Source organism: Neomonachus schauinslandi, chromosome 12 (assembly GCF_002201575.2).
Source record: "Neomonachus schauinslandi chromosome 12, ASM220157v2, whole genome shotgun sequence".
NCBI classification, from domain to species: Eukaryota; Metazoa; Chordata; class Mammalia; order Carnivora; family Phocidae; genus Neomonachus; species Neomonachus schauinslandi.
The window spans coordinates 100331514-100355505 of record NC_058414.1 but is presented as its reverse complement, the minus strand read 5'-3'; the positions used below and the strand labels follow the sequence as shown (position 1 = coordinate 100355505).

The following is a 23992-nucleotide window of genomic DNA, read 5'->3' as shown; positions in this document are numbered from 1 at the left end:
CAAGTTAATGTTTGTATTTGTACTGCAGCATATGAACTTTGGGGCTAGTAGAACTGCCAAAGAAATTTTATTCGCTTGGGAAATTACTGTAATTAATTTGCATTATTTTATCATTCCCCAAAATGATAGGTTGAGTGAGAGGTCTGAAATCAGTCATGAGCCATATTCCAAGCTGATAGTGCGTTCAAAGCTCAGAACGAAGTCGAGAACCAACATACACAGACCTTTAGTCAAATTCTGCAGCCCAGGGAGCCCAAACCCACTCCCTAGACGGGAGGAAATGCTGGATCACCAGAACAAAAGTTACATGGGCACTCTATAAAGCAGTTATGAAAGCAGCCATTGGTGGAACCAAAGACTTCATTCCCAGCTAATGCTGTTTACGTGACTACTACCCTTAGTCAAGGAAGGGGACATAATTGCGGGGATTACCTATTCTTTTATTTAGCAAATAGATGCCTCTCCACTGCACAGTGCTGTGGGTCACACATATCCTGCCTGCTGAATCTGTCATTCTTTAGAACTGCTGAGTGTGTGTTTAGGCCCCGAGCCGGTCAAGACACCAGGCTATTCTCTAGAGAAAAAAAGTGAACAGCAAGTCTGTCCATTGGGAGAATATTGCCACAGAGCTTACCTTTATCTTAATCCAAAGTACTTGTTGGATTGCACGAGCAGGACGACCCATGGTCAACTGGCATTATGGAGGAAGAGCAATCTGAAACACAGAAAAAGGAGGTGGCTTGTGTGGGTCCCCGTAAAATCAAAAGGGACCCAGGAAAATGTTGTCAAGGGATAGGCTGCCCCAAAGCAGCTCTCCCCAACTGGTCGGGAGTGCGTCTCCAGCTCTACCCTCACGTTGACATTAGTGGCCTCGGTGGCAGCAAAAGCTTTCACAAGGTTACATAATCAGTGCCCGTGTTTAAAGGAAAATAAACATTTGAATGTGACCCTTAGCCCTGGTTTTCATGATGAAGTGACATCATCCGCCTCCGTGGTATCCAACGCGTTAGCAAAGCATTCACAGAGTCCTCAGGCCAGACCCTGTTTCATTTTCCGAGAGGTGCTTTCTGCACAGAACTGAGCAACTGGTTTCCTAAATATACAGACCTACGCAGCTAAGCTGTTGATGCCTGTCCAAGGTCACCCTGAAGGAGTTTCCTAAATAGTACCGCTAGCCTCATACAAAGCTTTTAAAAGCAGAGGGGGCCATGCTTTTTAGTTTCTTTCCAGAGGGCCCTGCAAATTAAAATCAATAGACAGAAGTGAAATGGATATCAGAGCACGCTCTGACAGCTGGTCTCGGTTTCCCTCCTCTGTAAAATGTCTCTGAGAGTTCTAGGGGATTTTAATGGGAAAAACTGTGGACCAGCAATTACACAAACACACGTGGGATATAAAATGGGGTTAATAGCATCTCCTCCCATAGATGTACTAAAACCTGTAAAACAGCCCCAGCACTGGCACATAGTAGGTGCTGTATACCCGTACCTCTCATTGTTATCAGCCTGGACTAGTGATACCTCAGTGGGAACATCTTCCACAAGCCCCCTTTCTCTGAAAAGCACTGTCCTAAGCCATCTGTGGCGAAGGACCAGAGGTCTTTTGTTTGCTTGTTTGTTTTTAATTTTCAATTCATTGTGCAATGGCATTTCTGAAAAGCTAAATAAAAAAGGGATTACCGGAGCAATACAATTAACAAAGATGTATAATACATATAATCAAGACAAAATACAAGCTCCCCATTAAAGAGGCCTTAGAAATCGTCAGAAGATTCTCTCGCAGAAGGGGGAAGGAAGTGACTTGCTCACAGTTACATAGCAGATCAGTGGCAGTGCTGGGGTAGGACTGAAATCACACTCTTGGAACCTCCAAGGTGCTTCCCACGGCCCCCCACAATCCTGGCCAGCCTCTACTTCTCATCCTTCCATCAGTCAGAAGGACAGGGCCACACCAGGGTGAGGTGGATGCCTCTGGGTAAAAATTTAAGGGGGTGCCAAAAAACTCAGTCATCATGATAAGTAATATTTCAATGCAATTTTTTTTTTTTTATAGGCAAGGCGATGCTGTGGAAACAAATAATTATCAAAATCTCAGTGGCTTAACCCACTTCAATCAAGTCCGAAGCAAGCTGCCCTCCCCTTTCCTACTGGACACCATCTGGAACATGTGGTCTTTAAGATGATGGCAGCAGAGGAAAAGAAAAGTGAGGGAGACATACTGACTCTTCACTGCCTGACTCAGAAATAATACACACTAAATCTACTCACATTTCATTGGCCAGAATTATTTACACATTCTTAGCCTAACTGCCAGGGCACCGGAAAATGTAGAGGACCACATAGATATTTGGTGACTTAAGACTTTACTCAGACCCTGTGCGCTAGCTTCGCTATATATATAACGCATTATAAACTTATGTATGAACTTATATATAATCTTTATATTTCACGTATAAATACACATATAAGGTTATTATGTATATAAACTTGTTATATATACAATCTATAGAAACGTATATGTATACAAACTTTATTTTATACCCCAAAAGGTCAGAATTTTTCATAAAGACAGGATCAGTAATGGTGTTGACCTGAGCAAAAGGCAAACTCAGGAATGCTTATCTTTATTTTAAATTTTGATATTGTGCTCAGCATAGATCGTATTGCATTATTTTTGAGAAGGGAGTCATAGGGCAGCGCATTCAGTAGCAATCAAGTAGCAAGGGTCATCATATGGATGCAGTTGCTTGGCATGCAGCGTTCAGCCACTGGCTAAAATAACTGTGTGTGCAGCAAGGTGGAGGCAAAGATGGGGTTTCAGAAGGCACCCCAAAGCAAAACAATCACAAAAACTCAATTCTAAGTCTCCACTGATTGGAAGATATATGATCAATTTATTAATATCTTTTCAGAAGGAAAAAGAATGTCTGGTAAGCTTCTTCTTTGGTGTGGTCTATAAGAAACACGCAGATCTCAGAACTATTAACATATGTAATAACAACAACAACAAAAGGCTCTTAAAATGCAGGCAGTATGGTACAACATTTTAATTTAGGATCCCCAGGCCCTGAAGTCTGCACTCCCACAAAATAAACTCAGAGAACACATCAATTTTATTAATGAATGATTGGGCATATTTATACAAAGCAACTGACAAAAATACCTATTAGAACTGCTAACCACTGCCCATCAACCAGGACAGGCCCCAGGCAAAGCCTTTATTGACAGCAATAACAGTGGCTTCCTGGTTCTGAATCCTCCCTGGTGGCTCTTCCTGACTTCCCTTCTGTCTACTTGCTCCTGCCCACCTCTCCATCTTTCCTTCCCAAATCAGTTCTCGTCAAATGGGGTGATTTCCACGCCCTGGAAAATTATTATTGTGACAGGGATTAAAATGTTAAGCTAAAGACATGAAATTCATGTGACAGTTGGGGAAGATTTTGAGCAGGTAAGGGTGGGCTCCTTTAGTCACAAGGTAAAGCCCCCCCCCCACCTCCTTTTCTGCTACTAAGCAGTGTTTCCAGCATTTAGGAGAATAACGCAGGCTCATGTCACCCCACCCCACCACCAGCCAGTCAGAAAAAGGTCAAAGTGTGAAATTCCACACCCGTGGGGCCAGAATGGCCACTTTGTTTTTGAACCCAGACTAGTTCCCTCCAGGGCATCTTTACCTTCTGTCAAGCAAGGAGTGCTCCAGGATTTTCCAGTCTGGCTTCATTCTGGACTAGAGAGCAGGGGAGAAAGAGAAGGAAGATATAAAACCCCATTGAACCAAGGAACCACCCAGACTGCAGGGGATTGCACACCAGATGATGGAAGGAACACAGGAAAAATGGCTGAAACACCTGGCTTCTGGCTGGGTGGGAGGCGCCACCTAAGGGGTGTCCCCGAGGCGGGCTAATCCCTCCTCCTCTGAGGAAAGAACTCCTCAAATCTCCACACCTGGACAAGAGTTAAGGCCGCCTCCTCACGTTCTTTCTCTCATTAGGGGGAGAGGCGGAGCTGACGTCAGCATTCAGGGCGCTCCAGTGACTTTTGGGGTCACTACGTCCTCAGAACCTAGAGCGGGAAAGGAGGCGTCTCCCGACCGAGCATTCATCCCATTTCCAGCCGCGAGCCAAGGTCGCGCCATCCTGGGGCGCTCGGAAGGGGGACCGCACCACCCAAGCCCCCCGGCCCTCGGCTACTACGGGCCGCACCAGAGTGGCAACGCGGTGGCACGTGGAAGCCTCGCCCGGGGTTTCCAGCCCTCTCCGCACCCATTGCTTTCCGCAGTCCTAGGAACTCCGCGTTTTCCGCGGCGCGGGGCTGCGGATACCGCGCCCGCACTTACCGCCGACCCACTGCGCAACTCTTGGCGAACCCGAGATAAGCCGGGTTGGGGGGGGGGGGTAGGGTGGGCTGTGAAAAGCCGCACTCCCCGGCAACACCGACCGCGCTCCGGGCGCATTGGGGTCCGCACGCCGGGTGGAGAGGGACGGGGGACCGCGGTTTTCCCGGAAGCAAGTGCGGGTCAGTGCGCATCCCCACGCAACCCGGGGCTTCCGCCGCAGCGGGGGTGGCGGGGCAGGGCGCGGGGGCCTGTTTCAGAGGGTCGGGCGTAGACAGAGTGGCGGGGGGGCGAGATGCATCAGAAATCGGCTCCCAGCGAGTCCCGCGCCGCCGCGGCCGCAGGGGAGGGGAGACCCCGCCCGCAGGGCAGGCGACCTCGTGCGGCGACCCGGGGGCGGCACGGGGAGCGGGCGAGCGGCGTGCGCCGTGCACTTCCTGTTCAGTGCACGCGGCCTTCCACCGCCCCGCGCTCGGCGAGCCTGCGTCCGGCCGCGCCGCCCCTCACTGCCGGCTCCCTGTCCCCGGGACGCGGCGCGGCGGAGGGACGAAGCGGGCGCGCCCTCCGGCTGGCAGGGCCCGGCGAGCCGAGCCGCCGCCAGAACTTCTGCGTGCAGCCGAGCGGGAGCCCAATTGCCCGGGCGTTCGCGTTTGCGCCTCCTCCTCCCTCCTCCCCTCTCTCGCCCAGAAGGGGGACGGGCCGAGTTCCAGGCTCCCGGCTGGTTCATTCTGCGGCCGAGGCTTATATTTACATACAAACTGTCTCCCTCTCGCCAGATTGTCCGCTTCGGCGCAGGCACGGGAGGCTTGTTTTCCACATTACTGTCTTTACTTTGCACCTGCCTTTCAGATTACCTCTGGGAATCTGTGGGAGGAGCTGAGAGGGTGGAAAATGTTGCTTCGCTTTGCAAAAGGAAGAAAACTTTGTCACCCAGCGGGAGACCTCTGCCACGCGTAACCCGGAGAGACACCAGAACCAGGACAGCCTCTGGCTTTGATTTTGCACCACTGAGCCCGTAAGGAGGAAGAGGACACGTGAACTCCGCGCTCACGCCGACCGCCATCCGGGCCCAGTGGCGGCGGCCCGAGGTACCTGCGCCACCTTCCCTCCCCGGGGAAGTCCCCACGCGGTGTCTTCGGGTGGAAGGATAATAATAAAGAGCGCGCGGCTCGAGGCCGACAGCAGGGACCGGGCTAGGAAGGAGAGGACCGAATTGCAGGAACGAGTCACCCGGAATTAACTTCTGGTTAAAGTTATGGGAAGCGCGGCCATGGACACCAAGAAGAAGAAAGATGTTTCCAGCCCTGGTGGGAGCAGTGGCAAAAAAAAACCCCAGCCAGAAGAGGCGTTCGCTGCGAGTGCACATCCCGGTGAGTGCCCGCAGCGCGGTCCCCAGCTCCCCACCCTCGAGTCGTTGTCGACCCCGGCGCCGAAGCGGTTAACGCAGGACGCCCCGCGCGCGCCGTGCGTGCCCCTCCTGTCACTTTGGGCGCTCGGGGATGGGTGGCGGCGCAGGGTCGAGCTGGGCCGCCGAGCCTAGGCTCCATCTCTCTCCCCAGCTGTGTGCGGCCGGGGCTCGGCGACCGACTGCGGCGGGGACGCGGGAGGGGGCGCGGGGCGCGGCTGGTGGCGGGCTGGGCGTAGCCCCGGATCCCGCCCGGTGCGGGTGCTGTGGGCGGTGCGTAGTGTTGTTTTGTTGAAAAAGGACGGTGTGGACTGCGCTCGGGAGAGGTGGAGCCGCGCGCGACTGCCGGGGACGCAGGGGAGGGGCGGTGGGCGGGGACAGCGGGCGAGGGGTGTGTGGCTGTGTAGCTGCGCCCCCAAATGGACCTTCCTCCTCCCCAATTCCCCTCGCGGTGTGCCTGGGCGCGGGTCGGGGAGCTATTCTGCAGCTGTTCCCTTAGCCCGCCCCCCCACCCCTGGAGCACATTTCGGGCATTTGGGGACTCGGGATTCCCTAACGCGTGCAGAGCTGCTTCGAACTTCAGCCCCGGCCACGCCGGCAGCCCCGCCCGGACTTTGGCGACATCGATCGGTCTGCGGCTCGACTTTGTCCATCCCGAGGGAGCGCCGGACAGGGTCGTGTGCCCACCCTGGGTTTTGCCTACCCAGGTAGCCCGCGACCTTCCCCAGCTTCCCTGTGGACAAGTCAGGTGGTAGGACATGCGGCGCAGCCCTTACCTGCACCCGAAAGAAACCCCCAACTGGGTCACGCCCCTGGCCTCCACCAACCAAGTGAATGTTTGTTCAAACACACTACACGCAGATGCACGCGCACAGACACCCGCATACGCAAAGAGTAGAGGGCTCCATGAAGAATGTGATTTTGTTCTCTCTGTGGGGATGACAGATCCTGGGCACAGGGTGGGAGCGCACAGTGAGTCCCACCCTCCGAGGCCCGCCTCCGACTGGGCAGGACTGGGGTGGGGCTGCTTGTCACTCACTTCCCACTGAACCCCATGAGGCACTTTCCTTCAGCGTCTGTTGAACGCAGCTCCTTTCCCTTCCACGTGTGCCCACACCCTGATGGAGAAGGTCTGATGGGTGCTGGAGGGAGCGGAGGGAGCAGCCTTTAGCTGAGAGGAGGTGAGGAGGTAGCCAGCCCTTCCTCGCTGGGGGAAGCTCAGGGAGCAGGTAACCAGCTGCTGCGTGGCCACCAGGGTGGTGACCCAAATATGCAGGAATAAGCATTCTATTTTAGAATGGATTATTCTTGTTTACATTGCTAACATGAGACGTTTTTAATCATGTTTGTAAATGAAAAATTAGACATTGGTATTAAAAGTCTCCCTGGAGCGGTGATCCCTTGAGGGAGCCTTTTACCACTCACTTTCTCCCATTTGTCAGAGATAATAATTTGCTTTGCCTACCTTGTGGAGATGTGAAATAAAATAAGTCATGGGAACGCTCTTGCAAATTTAAAGTGATATAAACATGTATGCTTACCATGTTGACATCAGAGCAACTGGTTTTAAAGAGACATAGAGGAAAAAAAAGGGACACTGTCCAGTGTCAGGCCATATTGTACTGAGGCCGACTACAGTGTGGGGTATATGCTTGGGGTCGCTGGAGGGGTGCTGCTAGTGGTTAGTGTGGGACAAAATCCAGAACCCAGAAAAGGACTAAGAGGCCACACTGTGAGAGCGGAAAGGCCACGGTGTAGCTGGAATACTCTGACCACCCTTCTTGCTTGTTGGACATGATTTTGGCTGCCTTAAACAACCTTCTGGCATGATCCATCCCTTACCGAAAGTGCTGTTGACTCAATTATTCCACAACACATGTGTACTGCTCTGGTTGATGGTGAGATCTAGGGGAGCAAGAGAGGGGCTCTGTCTCCCTCCTTATAGGGCTTGCATTTGCTGGTGGGACCAGGGGGTCTTCTCACTGACCATCTAGTAATGGCCTGTTGATCACTGTGTCAGGCTAGGTGAGATTTATACTCTAGGTGGGAAAATACGGCGTTCAGACAAATGCTAGCACATGACCCAAGGGCATCAGATGACTGGTGCTGGCAGCACCCCTTTTCAGAGGGGAGAGTGGGAGAGCGGACAGCAGACTGACGTGTTCACAGAGACATTCAACCCAGAGCTGGTGGGCGGGACCGAGACACGTGTGAGAACCTGGGTTACTCCCACCAGGGAACCAGCTTGAGCACCTCTGTGAGTTGGGGGTTGGATGACTGCTTTCAGGTACAGCACAGAGCCCCTTCTCGTGGAAGAAAGGGTTTGAGAATCAGGGTACTCAGAAATGGATTGGGGCCCGATCAAGGAGGACTCTGAAGCAAGGTTGCCAGGCTTAGCAAATAAAAATATTAAATGACCAGTTAAAGTAGAATTTTAGATAAACAATGAATAACTTTTTTTTGTATATGAGTATCCCGTGGACCATTTGGGAAAATTTACAGTAAAAAAAATCCTTCACTGTTATCTGAAATCCCAATTGAACAGGTGTCCTGCCTTTTATCTGGCAGCTCTACCCAGAGGGCACCCTGAGGGAGTGAGGACTTCCTTCTGAAGGCGTTGGGAAGCTGCCATGGATGCACTTGATGCCCTGCCCCACTCCCCCGTGGCTCACCCAGAGTTCATGGAACCTTGCTGGACAGCTCCACTCCATGCCACAGTTTGCCTCTGGGTTTCTTGAAGGACTCCTCTTGGATGGTGCCAGTTTGCTCAGCCCCGATGCAGGCTGGGTGAGAGTGAGGGATTGGGATTATGCCCTAAGGGGCAACCCTCAGCCAAGGAGGGATGCGGGTGGGATGGTGCCCCCCGCCTCCCCATTCCCTGGTGCCATATGTTCCACGGGAAACCCCGGAGGGTCCCAGCGGTGTCCAGGAATGGTTGCCCACACTGGTGTCCATTTATTAATGTACCTTACTGGCTCATCTAGCTCTCCTGCCTCATTCCCTCACTGCCTAGGATAGACTGCTGAATCTAAGTCAGCGTCTTGCTGTCTTGGCGGGGGGAGGGCGGGGGGGGGGGGGGAATTCCACATTAAGAAGCAGTCAAAGGTGATGAAAGCAACATCAGGAGAGTTAGCCCCTGGAGCAGAGCACAAAGTGCCTTCGTGGAAGGAGGGCTAGTGGCCAGGGGACCAACTCAAATGCTCTTGCAAATATCCAGAGATTAGGGTTTGAGGGGCTGAACACAATACTGATAGGAGCAGATTGGTGAGGGAAGACGTGAGACATTGGAGGGAAGGGTGGATGAGCGGTGTGCCTGATGGATGGGGAGGAAGCCACGGATTGAGTTAACCTGATGGCTTCAGGGTAGTTGGTATAAGGAAGCAAGGGAGAGGTGGGGAGTTCAGGCCCAGCCATGGTGAATCAGAGGGGAATTGTCCACTTCCTCAGCCCTAGCACCAGCTGATCTCTGATGTCCCAGGAAGGCCATTTCCAAGGATGTTTGGGATTCTGAGGAGTGGCTCCTGAGACACCATGGCCCTGGCAGTCCTGTGGGTGGGTCATTGGGTGGCATCCAGTCCACCAGCAGGGTAAAGGCTTCCCGGGGTCTCTAGTGTGTCCACACAGCTTGTCTATGCACTGAATTGGTTCAAGTCCCTTTTGGACACAATTGGCCTCAGTCTCTACCCCCATATCTGGTGCATAAACAGAACCATGACCTAGGGTGTTGGGTGTTATAACCCCTGCAGACCTCCATCCCAGGCTCTGATTGTCTTAACCATCTTTACCCTCCTCGCTACCAAGAGCACCTGCTGTGCCCTGAGGCACCAGGAAGGAGGAGTCCATTTTAGGGGAGGCCCTCCGGCCTACGGGCTATAGCAGGTCATGGGGACTTGGAATCAGCCACTACAGTAACTGATGAATTGAATTTCATCGAAGGGAGAATGGCCATTGGGCCTAACGGAGGATGAGGCCTGGCTTGGTGGTAGCTTCTTTCTTAGGTAGCTGGGATCACCTTTCTGGGAAAACGCTCTCGGGTCTTGTCAGGGGAAAGGGAAGGTGGAAGGCAGGAGAGGAAGCAGAAGGGTGAGTGTGGACTCCTCTGAGGTTGCACTGGGCCTTTAAAGGAACGGGATGGGCGCCTTGTTTAGAGTCACTGTGGGTTGGCGCCTTGCCCTGGTTCTCTTCCCTTAGCCTTCATCCCGAATGTAAAGCAGGAATAACAATGAAGGTGGTGGGAATGGTTTTGGAAAATAGCTCTTTAGAAGCCTAGCTGGGTGTGGCATTCAGCCAGAACTTTGCCAGAGACACTGATGGCCTGAGCAGGGGTGTTCTTTTCCTTTTTTTTCCGTCTCAGAAGAAATTCCTTCCCTATTAATGCTGAAATTCATATATCGCAGCTGTATTTTACTTGATGACTGTTGGTCAGCATATTGTGGGTCTTTGGAACTGTTGACAAGCCAGTGACAGAGCAGGAGGCCACAGGGGAGTGGAGGGCTTCAGAGAGAAGGACCCTGCAGGAGCCTGTGGGGACACTGAGGCAGGCACAGAGGAGCTCGGGCTTGAGGCAGTGGCCCAATATTTACCACGGACAGGAGGCACATTTCCCTGGGCCTCTTGGGAGTGGTGCTCCAGAAATCCTTCACAGTCACTGTAGACAAACTAAAAATAGAGGCAGGAGTAGCTGGCTGGTCACAAAAGGTTGTGGAGACACCACTTGGCTTGGACAGTCCTGTCGCTAGTGATGACTTTGCCCGTTGAGTCCCCAGAGGGAAGCCTTGCGCTGCTGGAGACCTGGCGCCCTCCACACTGGAGGGGGGCCTGTGACTTCCATCCAACCAGATCCACTCTGCCCAGGGACTCCAGAAAGGAGGGGGGCATGGTCCGGCTGTAGGTGGGAATGGGAGCTGTCCTGCTGCCCCCCTGGGGCGGAGGACTGCGTGCCCTGAGTGCTCACTACCTGTGGTCACATCACCAAAACACCCTGGACTGAGCCTCAGGGAAAGGAAAGGGGTGCTATGCAGGATAGTGGGGGGTATCAGTTTTGATCTTGGCCTTGACCTTGGTCAGTTTCCACCCCTTGAACAAGATTTGTGGGGTGAGGGTTTCAAGCAGGGTTTTTCAAAGTGGGGTTCCTGGACCAGCTTAAGTCCAAGTACCCAGTGTGTGTTTGAGATATAAAATCCTAAGTATCAACCCAGACCTACTGAATCAGAACATCTGAGGAGTGGGACCGTGGTTCCATGTTTCTGGTAAGTTCTCCAGGTGCTTCTTATGCCTACAGTGATTTAAAAACAATCAGGTTCCAACTTCCCCAGTGTTAATACTAATCTGTTTCTTCTGTCCCTTTGAGTTTTTCTTTCTATCTGTTTAGGTATCCATTCATCCATCTGTCCATCCATCCATCTACTTACGTATCTGCCTTTCTATCTATCCATCTATCATTATCTACCATGTGCACTTTTTCAGTTGTCATTGAGATGTCCTTGGCTGCTAAACATAGGATACTGCTGGCTTCCAAATAAAGATGAGAGCCTGCATCAGCCCCCAGCCAGGGTAGCCCCGTATGGGCCAGCCTGTTAGGCCGCAGTGTTTCTTGATTCAGCCCTCTGGTGCATCTTGGGTGCCCTGAGCGTAAGCTCTTGTAGAGCCCAGAGTATGATATCGGGACCTTCAAGCTTCAAGCCAAATTCCTCGATGATGGAGCCCCTGGAACTGTCCTGTGGCTCCAGGGTTTGTCAGTGAGGACTGGGTACACCTCCATAGCTCGCAGGATATGAATATGGCAGAACGGTGAGTGCCTGCCCTCCAGCCTCCCAACCCGTGCGCAGAGCACGTTGGCTGAGTGCCAGTAAGGCGTAGGCCAGCCCTGAGCCTCTGGAGGGAAATGGCAGGAAGAGAATGGATAGAGAAGTCCCCTTCTTTGAAGGCTCTACCCTGCAGAGTGTGCACGGATCTCCATGGACCAATTCTAGTGATATAACCACAGTGTGCACAAAACTCAGGGATTTGCTGAATCGCCATTCCGTGCCTTGGGGTGTACCCTAGTGCTGGGATGTACCCTTTTCTTGTCCTCTTGTCCCCACTTTACAAATAGCCCAGCTGAGAACAAGCACATCCCCCATGGTTGGATGACACGGGGAAGCAGAATGTATTCTTTATTCTAGCCTAGCCTTCCTGTCCGGTTCTCACTCTTAGTACCCATCAGTGGAGGGGTTCAAAACCCTTGTGCAAACCAGACTCTGACTACTGCCTAGTGCCCTAATGACCACTGCTGACATCATGGATCATTATTTCACCCAAAGGACATCTCTAGTAGTCAGGTAGCAAAGCCAGAAGCAGCCACCCAATATAGTTTGTGTGCTCAACATTGCATCTTTCCACATACCATGTTAGGATTCTCGTTGCTTGATAAGTATCTCTCCCTGCCTGTATTTTTTGTTTTTTGGGGTTTTTTTTTTTTTTGGTTTTTGAGCTGCCGTCTTCCGATGAACCCCAGCAAAGCTATGTTCTATGGTTAATCTCCAGCCAGGGGTTACACTTCTGGGTGTCCTAACCACTCGATGGATGGGAGGACCATGGAGGCACTTTGTACTTGTGAGCACCTTCTCGCCCGCTCAGACTTCATCCCGTGACTTCTAAGTCGGTTTGTATCCCCTAAAACCATTCTGACAAATACATGTGCTTTTAGATGATGCTGTTTCTTGACTATTTTCTTTTACTTTTCCGGTTTTCCCGTTTTGATTTGTTCAGTTCACGGCCGACAATGTTCTGTGTCTGGGCACCATTTTACTTTTATGGGGGCGACTCAGGTTACTGAGCAGGGCAGTGGACACTCCTCAGACCTGGGTCAGGATCCGGTGCTCTTTTCCCCATTCTCCTCCAGCTACCCTCCCTCTGACCCTGAACAGTGAATATGATCGCACACGAAATACCTGTTGTCTCCTCCTCCTTTCAAGCCGGTGGACCAACCCATCTTGAAATGCCATGACACCAAACCAAATGTCAAAATGGTGTCAAGTCTTTTAAAATGTAGGACAAAGGCCAGTGAGATGCTGAGCAAGCAAGAGCTGAGGCAGAGTCCTTAATTTGCTTGGTTGGCTGCCTGTGATCTTGCTCTGAGATGGGCAGAGGAGACACATGAGAGTCAGGCTGTGTCCCTGAGGCTTGATCACGGGGAACCCTTAGAGACCCCACTGCAGAGTGTGTACAGTGGAGCAGAGGAAGTGGTTGGATCTTTGGGGGCCCTGCCTGCCCTCCAGCCGGTGTAGCCTGAAGTGGAATGGTTAATCCCAATCTCACTCTCTCTCTCTCTTCCACTGCCTACTTTGAAAATAATTTGATCTCCATTCTTTTCCTTCCTGTTGACAGGAAAGCCTTCTCTGCCAGCTCATGCCTTGTCACAGACCAATCAAATACCATCCAGGCTTTGGGGTTTCTGCCAGGGCCTCTGTGTTTTGGTATACTCTGACCTGGCAGCAACATTGCTGGTGAATGTACCAGAAAGACCAGTTTGCTCTTGGTAACCCCCGGGGTCCAGCCTTTTTCCCATGAGGCTGAGCTGTGGGAAGCCCTGCAACTCTGTTACCCTCCTCCAAGGGAGGGGGAGCACAGCGGGGGCTGGGCCTGCTGCAGGGTGCAGCTCAGGGCAGCCCCAGAGTGACCCCATTTGTGCCTGGTGGGAGGTGGGGGGTGCACGCAGGAGGAAGGATGCATCCGGGCCAGGGAAGAATTTAGAAAGTGGGACACCAACTTCTCCATTTTGAAAGAAACAGAGGGCTGGGGAATTGCCGGGAATCATATTTATAGGTAGGCAGGGTTAAAGCTAGTTCTGGGAAACCGGTCAACTCCTATCTGTTTTCCAGGTGAGGTGGTGGCCCTGAGAATACAGAGATGAACAGGGTTATGGGGTTGAATTATGTCCCCAAAAAGATATGTTGAAGTCCGAACCCCTGGTGACTGTGAATGTGACCTTATTTGGAAATAGGGTCTATATGTGTATAATTAGCCCAGTTAAGATGAGGCCATTAGGCTGGGCCCCGAGTCCAGGATGACTGGTGCCCTTCTAAGCAGAGAGCTATGTGGGCACAGACACTGAGGGAAGGTCCTGTGAGGACAGAGACAGGGATTGGAATGGGACAGCCACAGCCAAGGCACACTGGGGCCCCTGGAAGCTGAAAGAGGCAAGAGTGGATCCTCCCTTAGAGGGTTTGGAGGGAGCATGGCCCTGCAGACACCTTGATTTCAGACTTCCGCTTTCCGGAACTGTGAGAGAATACAGCTCTGTTGTTTTAAGCCACCTTGCTTGTGGCATCATGTTGTGATGGCCTCAGAGATCGAATACAACAGTGTCCCTGCCTTCGAAGCATGCTGGGGCAACAGACCGAGAACTACCAGTCGTGTTGTGGCAGAGCCAAACGAGCAGGTGCTTCGAGGGGCCAGGACACCCCAGCACTGCCCAGGAGGGTAGCCCAAGGCCTGCCAGTCTGTCTTGGTTTCTGCTGTCCACCACTCATTGACTGCATTTCCCCCAGATCTGGGTCTTGCTTCCCCTCCTCTCTGTGACTGGAAATCCTAGCGGGGTGGGTGGGGCTGGGCAGGGCATCGAGAAAACGGAGGTGTAATGAGGCTGGGGTAGCAGCTCCAGGATCCTGCTTGTCTGGAGTACCTTCTCTTGGACCTAGAGTGGAGACAGGGGGAGAGGGAGCAGGCAGCCCAGCTCAGTCTCCTGCTCAGCTTCCAGAAGTCTGGCAGCTATCTGTCTGTTGGGCTGACTTGGAAACCCTCCGCCTAATTCCACGCTGCCTTGCGGCATGGGCCATGCACACAGCCTTTGGGTCATGGGCTTGAGGCTGTCATCACCTGGCCCCATTCTTGTCTACAGCATACGGTGTAAACAAACACCCCAGAGGTTCCTCCTCCAAATTCAAGCATCCCTCAATGGGTAGTTTCATTCATAGTAGCTATGATTTATCAATCTCATTGATTATCACATACCATCTGGGATGGCATGGTTGTCATCAGATTTAGCTAATATTGATGGAGCACTTGCTATGTGGCTGGCATGTACTTTTATATAAGCCATCTCTCTATCTCAAAAACAAGCCTGTGAAATAGCATTACTCTTATTATCAGGGTTCCTAGCCTCACCATGGACAAACGAGCCTAGGCTGTCCATTGCCTCACAACTGTTCTCGCCCAACCTGCCTGGAAAACTCTCGGTTGTGTTTTAATTGGGCTTTTGATGTCTCTGCTTGGCCCCACCCCAGCCCTGGCTTCTGATGCCCCGTGACCCGTCCAGGCAGCGTGAGGGTGGGAGGTGAGGGCCGCTGGGTGGGAGCAGACACCACCCACATGAGGGGCACACGAAGACAAAACCCCTGGTCTGGCCAGCTGCCTTCCAGCGGTTTGCCCTTGGGGTTGACTAGGTCTCTGTACTCTTTACATGGCTTCTAAATTTTTAGATGAAGGTCATTGAAAGCAATTCTTTATCCTCATCTCAAAAATAATCTGCCTTCTGTAACTTCATCGGCCTTACCCTTTAGTGCTTTCTCATTTTTTCTTTAATTAACAGAGTCTTAGATTAAGTGCTAAACCAGGAATTGGGAGATCCTATGTTGGGTCTTCTGCCAAATAGCTGCAGAGCTTTCTCTTATTAAGTTAGCAGACACTTATCGAAGGCAGGTTGTGTGCCAGGCACTGTGGAAGGCTCAGAGAGGACAATTGGAACCCTTCCTTGGTAAGGCTTAGAGTCTGCAAAGGAGCCTCGAGCATCTCTCACCATTCAGTTCACCTTTGCTATCAAATATCAAAACACCCTAAAACATAGTGACTTAAAACAACACACATTCACTCTTTCTCAAAGACATATAATGTATATAATAATTAACATTATATATGATCAGTGTATTGATTACATTGTAACATAATTATATATTAAAATATAGCTATAAATATAACCTAGTAACACGTTACTCAATTATAATGTGTAATAATTAATATATTAACATCTTAAATAGGTTTATATGTGACATAATTAATGATACTATTTAGTAACTAATGTTATACAATTAATACATACTTATTTTAGTATAACATATAGAAATATATATAACATATACGCATAATTTTTTTTAAAATTTTACTTATTTTATTTTATTTTATTTTTTTTAAAGATTTTATTTATTTATTTGAGACAGAGAGAATGAGAAACAGAGAGCACGAGAGGGAAGAGGGCAGAGGGAGAAGCAGACCCCCCGCTGAGCAGGGAGCCTGATGCGGGACTCGATCCCGGGACTCCAGGATCATGACCTGAGCCGAAGGCAGTCGCTCAACCAACTGAGCCACCCAGGCGCCCAGAATTTTACTTATTTTAGAGAGAATGAGAGAGAAAAAAAGAGTGCTGGAGTTCGGGGAGGAGCAGAGGGAGGGGGACAAGCAGACTCCTCGCTGAGTGTGGAGCCTGACACGGGGCTCAATCCCACGACCCTGAGATCATGGGCTCAGGTCATGAGGCAGACAAAAGGCAGATGCTTAACTGATTGGACCACCCGGGGGACCCTGCATAATTCTTAAATTCTGAGAGTGTAGAAGAGGACTGCAGGCTGGGTCTCCATGGGGCTCAGGCACCATGACTGTAGGGAAGCAGGGCTTCCTGAAGGACAGGTGGGCTTCGAGGGTCTGTGAGTGAGGCAGGAGCCACAGAGCTGGGGTCCTTCCAACGCCGGGCATTTGACAGTGCCACCCAAGCTTCCACTTCCTCGCCGGAGACGGGCCAGCATCGGAGATGCTGTGTGCTCCTGGGGCGAAGCAAGTGCCAGGAGAACAGAGAAGCTCCTTTTCTTGTCACTTTTCTCTTCTTTGCTTGTTAAGTGTATTTTGAGATTCCGAAATGAGCATGGGGCACAGGTAATAGGATATTCTCAGCTCACAGGCAGAGGGAAATGCTGGGCAGTGGTACCAAACCGGTCTAAGGGAACACCTCAGCCGGGTGACTTCCCCGCCAGGTGCCAGAGAAGGTGGGACTCACCGGGGACCCCTCACAATGAGGAGGCAGCCTGGAGCGGGGGAAGGGACTTGCCAGGGGTCACAGGGTTGGCCAGGGGCAAGGCCAAGAGGACAACAAGGGTTTTCTCCTGGAGGAATGTTGGGGCAGGCAGCATTGACGGCTACAGCGGAGGGAAGGCTTCTGGGGAGCCACAGGCCCATCTGCTCTCCGCCAGAGATGCCTACACCTTGTGTTAGAGCAGAAAACAAATTCAAAGCAGTTCTGTTTTCAGTGGCTCCAAACCAAGGGCTGTGGGTGGCAGCCAGGAAGCATGTAGTCCTTTCAGAGTGGGATCCCTGGCTCCAGGCTTGCAGTCTGTCCATTCGGCATCCATCTCCCTCCTTCTCTGGATGCGGCAACACCAGCTTTTGGGAAAGGCTCAATGCGAAGCTCTGTAGGCTTGGCCTGGAGACATAGAATTTACTACCGTAATAAAATAATATTAAACATAGTACAACAACTTCAGGTCAAATGGACCTATTTGGTTATATTCCTCGTTTAATGGTGAGCTCCCATCACATGATTTTTGTTACCTTCACCTAAAAATTCAACCTCCGCTGACCCGCTGGAACATTCTGGAACTGGGATGGCCCTTCAGCATTGTCCCAGATTGGGGCAAGGGTGGCCAAACTTTTGTCTCCTTAATGAGACCACATGCTCCTCAAGGATGGGGTGCATCTACACCTTTCATACCCTTGCCCTGGGAGACCACCTCCCACACGGCTGATTCCATGATGATGATGATGATGATGGTGAGGAAATGTAAAAAGCCCAACTCACTGGGGAAAAGAAGAAAATATGGACATTCTTGGGGCTCCTGGGTGGCTCAGTCGGTTAAGCGTCTGCCTTTGGCTAAGGTCGTGATCGCAGGGTCCTGGGATCGAGCCCTGCATCGGGCTCCCTGCTCAGCGGGAGGCCTGCTTCTCCCTCTCCCACTCCCCCTGCTTGTGTTCCCTCTCTCGATGTCTCTCTCTCTGTCAAATAAATAAATAAAACCTTAAAAAAATATGGACATTCTTTGAGAATCTAAATGCTTCGTTAACTCTGTGAACTAATTTTGAAAAATCTGGGTGAGTCCGTTATCTGCAAATCTTATGAAAAAATAATTTTCAGGCAAACCGTGTTTTGTTGGTTCGGTAAAAGACCAATTTTTAGGAATGTTATTATACTAGTTTTTTTTTCCCTTCGTCTCCTACCCAAGAAAGTTTTATTGGGCTTTTGCTCAGGCAAATTGACTAGTAAGAGCATCATAAATATGCCAGGGGGTTTTAGGTGGCATGATAATCCTTTGATTAGAAACCAGTCTAGCTCCTAGACTGACCTCAGATGTGGAGCAAAAGCAGGGAGGGACGGGATGGTTGGCCCAAGGTCAACCCAAGGTCGGCCTCACGGCCTTCAACCATAGGAGGGGAGAGCATCCACCCAGCCCCGGGCCGACATGGACCCAACTGTCATTTGTGCGAGAGTCTCTAGAACAGAATCCTCGCCTGAGCAGGGAAGACATGCTGGGTTTCCTCTGCTCTGTAGAAGGGTGACATGCTGAGGGGGTGTAGGTCTGGGCCTCACAAGCCAGCGTTGCAACATGCTTATGTCACTGTTCACTCCCGTGTCTCTTGGCAGTTTCCCCATATTTTCTGAGCCTCGATCTCCTCACCTGTCAGAGGTGGGTAAAATAATCCCCACCGCACAGGGCTCAGGGGAGACTGAAATGAGATACACGGGGAAAAGCAGGAAGGGGGTGGCCCGGGAATGTTGGTTTCGTCTCCCCTGTAAAGGGGCCCATGGGAAAGATCCCCCTAAGAATATAGCCCGCCACCATCCCACTCCAGGTAAGACAATGTTACTCTTTTCAGTGGAGGGGATTCTTAATTATACCTTAAAATGGGAACTTGTTTGTATCCCTTTAAATGCTTTGGCTAAATACATTTGCAAATTTGTTTTTGCAGATTTCCTTATTTATAGGGAGATGGTCCACAGGGCCCAGGGCCTGAGCCCAGAGTGAAAGCCACTGTGAGCCCCGGGGGCTGAGAGGTTGAGCCCTTCACTGAACATGGTTAGACCTGGCCTCTGGCAGGAACTGGAAGGCCTGGGTGGGGTTCCTGAGAGCCTGGGGGTGCTGGGGTACAGTGGACCTGGCAGGCTCCACGTGGGAGCAGAACACTGCACCTGCCTGCCTCCACCTCCTTGTACCCCGGAGCCAACAGAGCCCATAGAGTCTCTCTGCACAGAGACAGGCCGGCAGGCTCTGGGGGTGTGAGTGCTCCGGCGGGTGAGAATAGTAGAGTCTAGAAGGCAATAAGCAACTGGCATTGCTGGGAATTGGTGTACCTGGTTTCTGTCCTCAGCCCTGTGGGGCATTTGCCATCCAGTAGGGCTTTCCTGGGGATTTTGCATCTTGACTCCAGAGGGTGAGTGTTATGGGGCTTTTGGGGGGCACTCGGGCCCCCAAGTCCTATCTCCTCTAGTCCTCAGGGGGATGGGGGTGGGCTGGGCTCTGCCTTGTGTCTTCTAGTTCATCCCCCATGAGTTGAGACCAATACCACCTAGCACCCCCGAGACCTCGGGCACCGTGTGTGACTCTCGGGGATAGAGTCTCTGTGGCTTCTGTTTCTCATCTCCTGCTGGTACAGGAACCGACTAGAACACTCTATAGGGAGTGAATGAAGGAGAGGTGGTAGCAGAGCCGGGGCGGGGCTGGGAAGGCCGTGGGGAAGGAGGACCCTCGTGGACGTGCAGGCAGGGAGCAGAATGGGAGGGACATTGGGTTTTAGCCAGCGCTGTGTATCTCTGTCACAAAGAACAAAGGGGGGGCTCTTTGCAGCCTATATTTTTGCCTTCCTGGCTCCCCCACTCCTGTCCGAAACTCTCCGGGCTGGGGGAGCCTCACAGGCTGCTGACGACTAGTTCTCACTTAAGGGAGGGATGAAGGATCTGATGGGGAGATAGAGCCTTGACAGGGACTGGAAGGGCCCCCCGGCCCAGGTCCAGTGTTCCCCGATTTTGTGATACCTGCCGAACTGCAGGTGTCCAGCCGTTGGCTGTCCCTCCCAGCCCGCAGCCCCAGGAGGCCAGGGCTAGGGGCCACCGTGGAAGGAGTCTCTGACCACATGGCAGGAGGGGGTTCCAGCTCCAATCCCACATCCATCCGCCAGCTTTGCTGACTTGGGCAAGTCCCATAACCAGAGATTTCCCTCTGATATCGCTGATGACCTCTGTCTAAGTGGGGACCGGGCTGTTATTCACCACCCATTTTGCTTCTGGTCCCCGACGGCGATGTGCATGAACCCCCAGTGCATTCGCAGAAAGTTCTCACCTGGAACAGGCGGGTCCAGTGGGGTCACTTTGGAAGCCCAGGAGGATGCCTTCCTTCCACGGTTCTGAGAAGGCTGATGGGGCCAGACAGGAGGAGCCCGGAGTGATCGCACTGAATAAATGGGGACTCACTCTCTGTGAGGCCGCCCAGCTGGTGGGTGTCTGAGTGAGTGTGAGGGAGACGAGTGAAGTGTCACAAGCCACTTGGCTCTGACAAAGCAAAGGGCAGCTCTGGGGACAAAGCCTCAAACGGGCGGGGACAGGAAGGTGGCCCAGCCGCCTGGCAGGTCAACCCTGGAAAGCCCTTCCCAGTGGCTCCTGCTGCAGGTCAAGCTTCATGAGCCACATGGGCGAAAATCCCAGGAGGGGCCAGGCCCTGCCTGCCCACGGAAGACCACGACTGGCTCCTCCCCCCCGTGGCTACTTTCTTTAGAGAATCACACATCCCCAAGGGGGGGCTCTCTGGGTCACCCCTTTTTCCACATGCGGGACTTGTGTTGAGAGGAAGGGAAGGCAGGGATGACTATGGCTTGGTCAGCCTGTGGCCACCTGCATTTGCAGTGGGTGCCGGTCGGGAACAGCCCGGTTGTCACTGTCCCCCAGGTCAGTGGTCCTGGGCGGCGTGGTGACGTTACCCACAGACCCACTGTCCTCTCCCCGTGGAAGCCTCAGGGGCCTGCTTTTTCTGAGTCTGTCCTGTGACAGATGGGAGAGGCCTGGCCTGCATCCATCCACTCCTCAGAGGACTCTGGTTCTCTCAGTTTCTATGATCCGAGAGCTTTTGAAAACTCCCCTTGAGTGATGGAGGCCAGGGGCGGCTGGACCTGCCGTTTGTATCTCAGTCTTGCAGGAAGACGATCCCTCCTCCCCTGCACCTGGACTCATCGGTGGAATTTACGTTCCCTCAGTCTTTCTGGTCCCTCAAGACACCCATGTGTCGTGGTTGGGCCCTTGGATGAGCAGACTCAGACACGGGGATGAGCGTGCGGATGTTTCCATCAGCACGAGGGGAGGAGGGCCTGAGGCATGCCCTAGTCTCACGAAGGCCTCAGTAGACACTTCAGAGTTGTTCTGAGTTAGTCATTTATCAGATCAGGGCTGCCCGGGGCCTGGGCACGGTGACCTCCTCAGCCCGGACACTCCTCACAAGGGGCAGGCAGCTGAGCACCACCACGCAGCGGCTCGGCCAGCAGCCGGAACTAGCCTTTCATTCCCGGGGAGGGCTCCGGAAGGTGCATCCAGACGCTGGACCTTTTCAGGAACAGCTGAAGGCCCAGACCTGCTAGCCTGTGTCTCCTCTATCCCATTCCTTCCTGGGGACAGAAACAAAGGTCAGAGTTGTATCCAAAGTGGAAGGAGTGGTCATGTCTGCCCTGCGCTGGGCCATCTGGGTGGCATTTGGCTCAAATGATCCTCAAGGTCAGCCTCGAAAGAAAAGAAGAGAAACCGTGGCTAAGAGAAATAGCTCACACTCACCGAGCCGGCATGCCTGAGGATGCATGTGCCTTATTAGCTTACTTGAGCCAAGGGAGTAAGTGCTATCATTGTCCCCATTCTACAGGTGGGAAGGTAGGCACACAGAGGCCAGGCTCCAGGCCGGAGCTGCCTGGCACCTGAGCCCTACAGCCCCAGGGTCTGGGAGGCAAAGTGTACCCTGAGGACACGTGTAGAAGGGATGAGGGTGTTTACCTCCAGCCATCGTTGTAGGCTGACTGTAGACGAATGAAACTGAAGGCTTTCTTTGGGCCTGCTGACGGGGCCCCTGAAGCACAGCTTCTCCGCGGCAGGCGGCCCCCCAGCGCCAGGCCCGCGTACCTCAGTGGTCTGCAGCAGGGAGCCAGCTGGCACGAGAAGACACGTCCTGAATGCCCCCCGGGCAAAGGAAGTGACCTGTCGTGTCCTCTTGTATATGGTGCTGTCCTTCCCCTGCCTCTTGTCTCGGCCCAGGATGGGCCCTGACTCACCTTCTTGGCCTCCGCCCCTGACCTCTCTTCATCCTCCGCAAACATCCTTTACGACAGTGACCACTCCTTGGCTACTTGAGAATTGATGGGTCATGGGGTTTTTCCTAATGTTGCTTTCCACAAATGACCCTGGTTGGTGTCTTTGGATCCATGAAAGAGTGCCCTTGTTATCAAAGCTGAGAGACGCAGGTGGATGCTCAGGGCTCAGGCTGCCCTCCGGTAGTTTCTCTTGTCATCCGTTCCCTTTTCCCCTCCTTTGCTCTATTTTCTCTCCCACTTTGTGTTTCTTTTTCATTTTTTCATTTTCTTCTGTCTCCCTGCCCTAAATCTCTTCTCATCCTTTGTTTTGTTTCTTTGGAGCTAGGTTTCACCAGGCTTGAAAAACCTGCCTTCTGACCCGATTCTCTTGCTTTGGTGACCACACCCGCCGAGAGGCACTGGCGAGGCAGGTTCCTGTGGGGACACGGCCCTGGTGCCATGGGGCTTGTCTGATTTTTCCTCTGACCGTCAGGTCACCTTTGAATGAAAGTGTGAGATACGTGTTTATGGGGCACTTTGATGGCCTCTACCACGTATTTTGTCACTTAACTCTTCATCAGTTCGGTCAGGCTCATGTTACTGCCCCCATTTTTACACTTGGGGAAGCTGAGGATCAGAGAGACTGAGTGATTTGCCCACGAGACACAGCAGGTGAGGAAAACCCAGCATTTGAAGCAGGTGTGGTTGCCTCGAAAATCGTTCCCTGTAAGATTTCTTCTCATTCACCCTGCAAGTCCTAATGGGTGTGTGTGTGCAGAAGGTTCTAGAAATGCCTGCCCAGGAGCTGCAAACACCAGGAGCTGGTATTGCCTGTCACCTGTGCGTTTCCCAAGGGCCCTTCCTTAGATGAATGGGTCTTGTAAAGATCACAACAAGGAGTTTTGGGGACCTGGGTTTTCCACCTACTGTATCTCTAACTAGATGAGCCCCTTGGCCCTGCTGAGTCTAAGTTGCTTGGTTTGTAAACCAGCAGTAAGAATGCCCACCTGAGGGCTGTTTTGACAATAAAATGACATCACATGAATGCCTGGCATGCAGCAAACTTGAGTGAATTGTAATTATTAAAGTATCTTCTTCATTTGTTGGCTGTGATGTTGGAGAATCCCTGAGAGCAAATGTGTGGCCCGTGTCTGCCAGGCCAGGACTCATGGCTCTGGGTACAGCGTCACTCTGGACCTGCCCTGCTTGGTTCTTCTGTAGCTGCTCTTGTTCCTACTTATAATGTGCTTTATCCTACTGCATTGCAGCATGCTTTTGGTAATGAGACAAACTATAAATAAGTATCACTGGGTCTCGATAAAGTCTTTTTTCTTCTTCTTTTTTTTGATAAATTCTAATTAAGCAAGCAAACAAACAAATCTCCACGGGGCCGTATGCCAGGTGGAGTGTGGAGCTGGGCCCATTCCTAGTCCTTTTTATTTCTGCCCTCCCTTTTCTTCCCTCCTCCCAACCACCCCACTTCCCTGATGGCACATCCCACACGCACCGATCTTCCTGCTGTTTCCTTGGATGGTAGAGTGTGGACCCTGGGGTGTAGAGAGTGAGGTGTGTGCAGTGGGGTGTGGATGGTGGGGTGCATGGACAGTGGGGTGCATGGATGGCAGGGGGCGGTGGGTGGGGTGCATGGATGGCGGGACATGGGTCGTGGGGTGCGTGGCCAGCGGGGGTGGGAGGTGGAGTATGTGCAGTCAGGTGGTTGGGATCCCAGTGCCCAGTCTCAGCCCAGGAAGAGCAGGGTCCCACAGCCATCTCCAGCTAAGCAGAGAGGCTGTCCCCTGCTGGAACTCTGTCCTTTCTTGCAGCATGCCCCTGCATGTCCCCTGGTTCAGTGGGCTTCCGTGTGCTCATATCTCCCTCAAACCAGTGGTTTGAGAATCAAAGGAGATGGGACAGGAGGAC

At 52.3% G+C, this 23992-nt stretch overlaps 1 protein-coding gene across 1 annotated transcript in view; it reads left to right on the top strand.

Annotated features, from left to right (window-relative positions):
* The first annotated feature begins 5074 nt into the window (after positions 1-5074).
* The window catches only part of PRKAG2 (protein kinase AMP-activated non-catalytic subunit gamma 2), a 255974-nt gene continuing 237056 nt past the window's right edge, over positions 5075-23992 (top strand). The window contains exon 1 of the mRNA XM_044920129.1: positions 5075-5699. Within this exon, the coding sequence (XP_044776064.1) occupies positions 5622-5699 (78 nt within the window). The 5' untranslated portion in view covers positions 5075-5621. The remainder of the gene's footprint in view (positions 5700-23992) is intronic.